Source organism: Corvus kubaryi, unplaced genomic scaffold (assembly GCF_017639235.1).
Source record: "Corvus kubaryi isolate FWS band 111438036 unplaced genomic scaffold, C.kubaryi_AGA036_p1.0 36571, whole genome shotgun sequence".
NCBI classification, from domain to species: Eukaryota; Metazoa; Chordata; class Aves; order Passeriformes; family Corvidae; genus Corvus; species Corvus kubaryi.
The window spans coordinates 4,356-12,539 of NW_024580893.1; the positions used below are offsets into that span (position 1 = coordinate 4,356).

At 61.9% G+C, this 8,184-nt stretch overlaps 2 protein-coding genes and 1 pseudogene across 3 annotated transcripts in view; 2 read left to right on the plus strand and 1 right to left on the minus strand.

Annotated features, from left to right (window-relative positions):
- The window catches only part of LOC121660570 (zinc finger protein 239-like), a 2,746-nt gene extending 2,175 nt beyond the window's left edge, over positions 1 to 571 (plus strand). For both annotated transcript variants that reach the window (XM_042019963.1, XM_042019964.1), the window contains exon 3: positions 1 to 571. This exon is cut by the window's left edge and continues 995 nt beyond it. The gene's annotated coding sequence lies outside the window, so the exon portion shown is untranslated.
- LOC121660569 (cytochrome P450 4F22-like) lies at positions 475 to 5,064 on the minus strand. The gene is made up of 12 exons (XM_042019962.1): positions 4,733 to 5,064; positions 4,265 to 4,409; positions 3,814 to 3,867; positions 3,440 to 3,567; positions 2,862 to 2,992; positions 2,325 to 2,592; positions 1,965 to 2,031; positions 1,761 to 1,890; positions 1,557 to 1,690; positions 1,411 to 1,475; positions 1,250 to 1,332; positions 475 to 1,159 (listed from the first exon to the last, which is right to left on the minus strand). The coding sequence occupies exons 1-12, from the start codon at positions 4,916 to 4,918 to the stop codon at positions 979 to 981; spliced, it is 1,572 nt and encodes a 523-aa protein (XP_041875896.1). The 5' UTR covers positions 4,919 to 5,064; the 3' UTR covers positions 475 to 978.
- On the plus strand, positions 5,040 to 7,963 carry LOC121660571 (annotated as a pseudogene).
- The last annotated feature ends 221 nt before the right edge of the window (positions 7,964 to 8,184 follow it).

Genomic DNA, 8,184 nt, shown 5'->3' on the forward strand with positions numbered 1-8,184 from the left:
ATCCCCCTTTGGAGGACCCCTGTTAGATGATGCACAGTGCCCCCCCTTGGGCAGAGAGTTGGTGATCCATGCTCCTGGTGATCCGTGTTGGGATCATCCTGGCTGGTGGTCTCCACATCTGCCTGGCTCCCTGTGGGCACCTGGATGCAGCAGGACAAAAATCCACTGGGATGCAGACTGACGTCAGGAATTCATTGGGGACAGCATTTTTTTTTTACTTTTGACCCCAAAAACTCTCACCTTTTGCATCCAATAATTTCTTCTGGTGGCATCAAGGAATACTGGATGGTCTTGGAGGTCTTTTTCAACCTAAATCATTCCATAATTCTAATTCTCTCTGGCCCACAGGCATCTTCCACAGCCAAACCGTGATGGACTGGGGCAAAAAGCAAGATTTTGGAGACAATGGAGTGGAAACCTCTCTAAAAAAGGTTCTTCCCACCCACTCAAGCACATGGATACTCAGCCAGCATGGACACGTAAATCCTTTTATTTTAGCCTTGATTTTGTTTTCATTCTTCTTCATCTCTTCACCCAACATTGGGGTAAAAATAAAGACATTGAACTAAAACATGGATGGGTACATGGAAGGGGATGTGGGGGACACAGACATGGATGGGAACATTGTGGGACATGGGTGGGGACATGGTGGGGACAGCGACATGGTCATGGGTGTGGACATGGCTGTGGATGGGGATATTGAGCGTGGGGGGTCACAGACATAGATGGTGACGTGGGGGTATATGGCCATGGATGAGGACGTGGGGGACGTAGCCATGGATGGTGACAAGTGGCCTAGGGGACAAGTCCATGGGTTGACATATCCATGCCATGAGGTGTCCCATGACCAAGGACAACACATCCCCACCACCACCATGATGACACTGTCCCCTTCATGCTACCATTTATTCCCCACTCCTCTCCTGGATGTGACACCCGCCTCGCGGGGTGTCCCCATGTCCTGGTGACCTGTGTCCCTCAGGCCACTCCCGGCAGTGGCTCCAGCAGCAGCCAAAGCCCGTTTTCGGCACGCAGGATCAGCTCAGGCTTGCGGCGCGGGGGTGGCCTCGCTGTGTCCCTCCGCAGCACGAACCGGGACAGCGTCAGTGCCACCACCACCTTCATCTCAGCCATGGCGAAGCTCTGCCCGATGCAGTTCCTGCCACCACATCACTGTCACCCCACTGTGAACCCAATCAGGGACGAGGGTGGCACTTCGGGACACTCCTGTCCCCGCCCCACCACGTACCTGGGGCCGGCAGAGAAGGGGATGAAGGATGACGGGGACCGTCCCTTGCTGTTCTCTGGGCTGAACCTCAGGGGGTTGAACACCTGGGGTGACAGCGTCATGCTGAGGGGACACAGCTGTCACCACTGTGGTGACAGGGACGCCTCGTAGGATGGCCTTACCTCAGGCTCGGGCCAGAGGTCTGGGTTGTGGTGGGTCCCGTAGATGCTCATCAGGCAGGTGACCCCTGGTGTGATGGGAATGGCCACTTTAGGGACAGCAGATGAGGGTGGGTGGTGACATTAGGGACACCCTGGCCATGGCATACCCTTGGGGATGATGCGGCCATCACGCAGGGGGATGTCCTCGGTGCAGCGCCGGGACACAGCAGTGACAGGAGGGTGCAGCCGCAGACTCTCCTTGATGCACATGGTGGTGAAGGGCAGCTGGGACAGGTCCTCCCTAGGGACAAGTGGGGGTGGCACCATGTCCCCGAGCCACGTGGCCGGAGGTGGCCTTGGGGACATCTCACCATTCAATGTCCACAGTGTCCCGGCCAGCCAGGAGCTCCTGGACTTCCTGGCGGCACCGCTCCTGGTGCTCAGGGTGGCCAGCCAGGTTGTAGAATAGCCACGCCAGGCCACTGGCTGTGGTGTCGTGGCCTGTGGGGACATTGGATGAGCAAGGGGACACCAGAGTGGCTCGTCCCCAATGGCACCTGGGAGCTGGTGCTCACCCTCGAACATGAAGGTGTCAGCCTCGGCCGCAATGTCCTCATCGGACAGGGTCTGGCCGTCCTCGTCCTGCAGGAGTGAGATGACCCATGGGCCACCTGGGACCACCAGTCTATGACCAAATCCCATCCATGGCCACCATTGTTCACCCATGGCCACCACCATCCCACTGGCCCCCACCTTTCTGGTCAGTGCTGCCCATGGCCACCACTGTTTTCCCCCCTTGGCCACCAGTATATGCCCAAACCCCCCCATGGCCACCAGCATCCCACTGGTCTATGGCAAACATTTCCATGGCCACTGCCACCCTCTTGACCACCTCCATGCCCCCATAGCCACCACCCCTGACCCCCCAGCCCCACCTTGGTGAGCAGCAGGAGGTCGATGAAGTCCATGCTGCGTCCCCGGTGGCCATCCAGCCAGGCCTGGTGGCCCAGGCGGGCAAGGGCACGGCGCCGGCGCTGCACCACATCAGCAGTGAAGGCGTGGACAGTGGCGCAGGCGCGGGCAAAGCGCTGACCATCAGAGGAGAGGCTGTAGAGCCACCACGGGTGGAGAAGTGGCTGGAGCTGGCGTCGGACCACCAATGAGCTCAGCTCCAGGATGGCCTGGATGTACTCACTGGGCCGCCTGCAGGAACCGGGGACAGTGGGGGGACACTGTGGCCACCAGGATGGCCAACAGGGAGGACAGCAGGGCCATTGTGGCCACCGGAATGGCCAGTGGGGACAATGGTGGGACCAGGATGGCCAATAGGGACAATGGAGGGGCCACCATGGCCTCCAGGAGGGCCAACGGGGACTATGGTGGAGCCACCGTGGTCACCAGGATGGTCAACAGGGACAATGGTGGGGTCACCACAGCCACCAGGATGGTCAGGTGGGACAGGTGACACTCACTCCTGGCAGTGGCTCTCGTGGCTGAAGATGCACTTCTGGAGTGTGTCCAGGGTGAGGAGGCTCAGGGGCTGCAGCACCTCCAACCCCACTGGCCCCCCGCCAGCTGCCACTGTTGCCACCCTCCACTTGGCCTGTGGGGATGGACTGCATCAGGGAGGGAACAGGGAGGGGACAGGGACAGGGTCAGGGACAAGGGATGGGGACCGGGGGGGCCATTGGGGGTGGGACAGGGGTGGGACAGGGGGCAGAGTTGGAATGGGGGTGTGAGACAGGGATGGGGTGATGAGCGAGGGGTGGGGTTGGGGTTTGGGGGCAGGTTTGGGTTTGGGGTATGGGACAGTACAGGATTTGGGGAACAGGACAAGACTCAGGGTGCAGGACAGGACTCAGGGTGCAGCAGTGGGTACAGGACAGAGTTTTGGGTGCAGGACTCAGGGTTTGGGATGCACGTCAGAGTTCAGGGTGCAGGTCAGGACTTGGGGTTGAGGTCAGGATTTGGGGTGCAGCACTCATGATTTGGGGTGCAGGTCAGGATTTGGGGTGCGAATGAGGACTTGTGCGCATCTCGGATCTCTCACGAGCAGCACGCGAGTGCTCTGGTTGAAGATTCCCAGGTAATTCCGAAGCACATCCCCGTGGAAGGCAGGCGTCAGGAGTCGCCGGTGCCGCGCCCAGCGCTGCCCGCGGCTCAGCAGCAGCCCCTCCCCTAGGGGGGACACCGGGGTCCGCCAGGGGCACCCAGGGGGGTTGTCCCTGTCCCCCGCTGCCCCTGACCCCTGTGACACATCCAGATTCATCCTGCGGGCACCCAGGGGGTCTGTCCCGTCCCCCACTGCCCCTGTTACACACCCGGATCCATCTGGGGAGGCACTCAGGGGTGCTGTCCCCTGTGACACCTCCATTCGGGGGGCACCCAGGGGTGGTGTCCCCACCCCAACCCCCCCCCACTCACCCAGCCAGGGCTTGAGGAAGCTGTAGAAAAGTTCGTCCTTGGGAGCCACGAAGGCTGTGGGGGACAGAGATAGGGTGAGCAGGGGTTCACTGGGGTGGCATCAGGTCTCCTGGATGGGGACACTGGGGGTGGGGCCCCCCTGTCTGCACCCATAACCCTCAGGTGGGGACCCTGGGGTGGGCACCCTCTCCCAGCACCCATGGCCACTACAGGATGGGGGTTGGGGGGCAACCAGAGGCTGGACATGGTGACACCTTTGGGTGGTCTTGGAGAATCTCAAGGACAGATTGGTGGCCACTATGGGGTGGCATTTGGCCTGGCCATGGTGACACCTCTGAGGACCTGTGGGGTTGGGTTGGTGGCCACTGCCCGGGCACTGCCAGGTCTCTGTGCCAGCTGCGGTGACACCCGTGGGTGGCCCTGGGGACCCATTGGATGTCCCATGTCCTACCTGAGGCACTGAGGAGTGGCCGGAGGGTGCTGGGGTGGAAGAGGCGCAGGACGGGCAGCCAGGGAAGTCCCCACCAGAGGCAGCCGTGACGGTACTGGGCCACCAAGGCGTCCACCTGCTGTAGGCCTTGCTCCGTACTCTGCCCCTGGGGACAGCAGCGGACATGTGTGTCATCAGGGGCACAGACAGGCTTGGGGACACATGTGTCCTCAGGACACTGCCAGCCCTGGGGACATGTGTGTCAGCCTCCTCTGTCCCCTCACAGGTGCCACTACCCCATCCTCACTGTCTCTTTGCCAGTGCCACCACCCTGTCCTCACTGTCCCCCCAAGTGCCACCACTCCATTCCTCCTGTCCCCTTGCAGGTGCCACCAGCCCGTCCTCACTGTCCCCCCAAGTGCTACCACTCCATTCCTCCTGTCCCCTTGCAGGTGCCACCACTCCAGGTGCCACCGGCCGTGCCCTTACCATGCCGGTGTGTCCCAGCAACCAATTGCGCCAGGGTGGGATGGGGAACTTGTTCAGCTGGCGACAAGTGGCCCGGAATCGGGTGACAGCCACCAGCGCATCCCAGAGCCACCGCAGCAGCAGGGCCACCACGAAGGTGCCCAGGGCCACCGCGCCCAGGGAAGCTAGCCCCGCGGCCACCGCCATGGAACCGCTCCTGGGCACAGGCTGGGGACAGGGCAAGGGTCGGGCGCGGGCGGTGCCGCCCGCGGGGTCACGTGGCCCCGCGCTGGGTGTCACCGGATGCCTCCAGGTGGCTTTTGTCGCAATGCGCGTCCTGGTGGCAGCAGCGTCCCCTCCCCTCCGTGTGTCCCCGTCTCCCTGTGTGTGTCCCTGTCCCCACTTGTGTCCCCGTCCCCCTTCCGTGTCCCACTCTGTGTGTCCCTGTCCCCCACCCGAGTGTCCCTGTCCCTCTCCACGTGTCCCCTGTCCACTGCCGTGTGTCCCTGTCCCCCCCGAGTGTCCCTGTCCCCATCTTCCCCGTGTGACCCTGTCCGCTTCTGTGTGTCCCTGTCCCTCCCCGTATGTCCCCTGCCCCCCGCCCCCGCCGTGTCCCGCAGGGTGTCTCCATGTCCCGCAGGATGTTGCCGTGGCTGTTCCTTGCGCGGAGCATCTGTGCCCGTGCCGGAACACGTAGGGACATGCCACGGCACCCCGTGACACCTTTTGACCTCTGTTTTTGTCTCTGTTCTTTTCTCCTTGGTTTGGGTCCTTTCCACCTCTTTTGGGTCCTTTATTTTGGGTACTTTCCCTTCTTCTACGTCTTTTCCCCCCGTTTTCGGTCCTTTCCCCAGTTTTAGGTGCATTGTTCAGATTTTGGGTCCTTTCCCTTAATTTTGGGTGCCCTCCCCCTGCTTTGATGCATTTTTGGGTGTCTTTCCCCCCTCAACCCCCTCCCCACCCTTCTCCTCACACACCCTCACCCCCTGCCCACCCTTTTTGCCCCAGGTGTCCCCACGGATGTCCCCCACACCACATGGACTCCATAGGTGACATCATGGATGTCCTCGAGTCTCCAGCCCCGGGGCAGCTCCCCCGTCACCACCATGGCACTGGGGCAGGTGCTGGGGGTCTGGAGCACCCTGGAGTGCCAGGCCGTGCTGGGCAAGCACCCCCAGGACCTCCCCAGCTCTCACTCCCGGGCAGTGGCAGCTCCTGACCAAGCTCCTCTGCCATGACCCCGTGACACTGGACACTCAACGGCTCCACGGTGGCCCTCAGTCCCCTCCTCGCCAGCATCGAGACGGGGCTGAGATCTGGAGGATTTGGGTGGCCTCTCCCCAGCCTCAACCCCCTGCCGATCCTCTCTTCACTGTCACCACCGCCGAGGCTTTGGGGACATCTCTCCTGGTGACAACAATGGGATCATGCTGGGACCCAGCGGCTGCTGGGATGACATGGGGAACTGCCAAAATTACATCTTGCAGGGCCTCCCATCCCCTGTCCCCGATGCTGTGGCCACCATGGATGGGGTGGTCCTGGGGGTGTGACTGGCCCGGGAGCCCCTCCTGCTGGCCAAGCTGCTCTGAGGCTACTGCAGGACCAGCAATGGCTTGGAAATGAGGAGATTCCCCAGCACTTACTGGCACCGGGATTTCAGGGCGCTGGTGGGGCCAGGAGAGCTGGAGAAGGAGGAGACAAAAGGAGGTTTTGGTGGTGCTATGGGTGCTGTCACCCACCTGGCATCTCCTGAGGGATGTGAAGACACAGCAGGTGGTGACCGTGGCTCGTTGGGTGTCACGGGAGTTCAGCGAGCACTACGTGGGTATGGGCAGGGGATGTCACTTCCTAAACAGGGTTGTCACCACACAAATGGGGGCTGTCACTGCACAAATGGGGTGGGAGGGTGTGGGAGGGGACCCCAGGTGGGTGGGGTGGGGTCACTCTGGTGGGCAGGCACTGAGAGATGAGGGCAGGGACAGGTGGCTTGGTGTGGTGGGACATCTTCGGGTCCCCTGGGTGGTCACCACCATGTCCCCTGGATGACCACCACCATGCTGCCTGGGTGAACACCACTGTGTCCCCTTGATGACCTCCACCATGTCCTCTGTATGGCCACCACTCTGTCCCCCGGATGGCCACCACTCCCCTGGGTGATGGTCCCTGGGTGGCCACCACCATGTCTCCATGGCCAATACTGCTGTGTCCCCTGGACATTGGCCACCTCATGTCCTGGCCAGAGGACACCCTGAGCAGCCCCTCCCCATCCCCTCAGTAACTCCCAGGAGGACCCTCCCACATCCAGGCTGAAGGTCCCTCAGGTGTCCCCACGTGTCCCAAAGGACCCACTGAGCCCCTTGTCCCCACGTGGACTCTGCCATGTCCCCAAGGGCTCATGGGACACATGGAGCCCCTTGCCCCTGCAGAGTGCCTGAGCATCGTGCCCCGCTGCATGTGGGGGACCCGTCCATGCTGGCGCACCCTGTAATTGCTGCAGCTCCTGCTGGGCTCCATGTTCCTCCACCACACCCTGGAGCCGACACGGCCATGCCAGAGCTTCTGCCCCTGTGCCTGTGCCACGAGGGACAGGCAGAGCTTTCACCAGGATACCCGCACCTGGGACAACATTGGCTGCAGGTCATTGTCACCCCTCGAGGGAGCTGTCATTGTACCCTTGTGGGCCCTGTCACCCCCTGAGAGACCCGTCGCCTCCCAAGGTCCCCATCACCCCCTGCAGTCACTATGACCCCCTGTGGTCCCTGTCACCCACTGTGGTCCCCATCACTGTCCCCTTGTAGTCCCCACCATTGTCCCTCCGCTGTCCCTATCACTGTCCCACTGTGGTCTCTGTCACCCTTTGTGGTCCCTTTCACCCCCCATGGTCCCCTTGTAGTCCCTACCATTGTCCTCCCCATGATCCCCACCACTGTCCCCATCAGGTCCTTGCAGCTTCGTGGTGGGCTCAGACGGATACCTGTACGAGGGTCGGGGGTGGTGCTGGGTTGGTGCCCACACCAAGGACTACAGTACCAAAGGCTTGGGCATTGGCATCATCTGGGACTTTTCGGCCACCCTGCTGGACCCCGACACCCTGGCCCTGGTGCAGGATGAGCTCCTGCCCTGTGTTGTCCACTCTGGCCTCGTCTGGCCAGACTTCACCCCATGTGCCCACCGCCAGCTCAGCCATGCCAACTGCCCTGGCAACGCCCTCTTCCAGGAGATCCAGAGCTGGCCCAGCTTCCAGGGCTTGGGGTGGGTGTCCCAGTGAGGTTGGTGGGAGGAGGTTTGGAGTGATAATGCTGGGACTGACTGCCCTGTGCCATGCTCCATGGTCATGTCCGGTGCCATGTCCTGTGTCCTGTGCCATGTCCTATGCCCTGTGTCCCGTGCCACGCTCCACAGTCATGTCCCATGTCCCTGTGCTCTCTAGCCATGCCCTGTGTCCTGTGTCATGTCCCGTGTCCTGTGCCATG

What these genes read in the sequence shown, in the direction of transcription:
- LOC121660569 (XM_042019962.1), bottom strand. Translation starts at nt 4,918, where the DNA reads ATGGCGGTGGCCGCGGGGCTAGCTTCCCTGGGCGCGGTGGCCCTGGGC. An exon ending in GACACTGTGGACATTGAATG is followed by an intron (nt 1,691 to 1,760) that starts GTGAGATGTCCC and finishes ACTTGTCCCTAG; the next exon opens with GGAGGACCTGTCCCAGCTGC. An exon ending in CCCTTCTCTGCCGGCCCCAG is followed by an intron (nt 1,160 to 1,249) that starts GTACGTGGTGGG and finishes ATGTGGTGGCAG; the next exon opens with GAACTGCATCGGGCAGAGCT.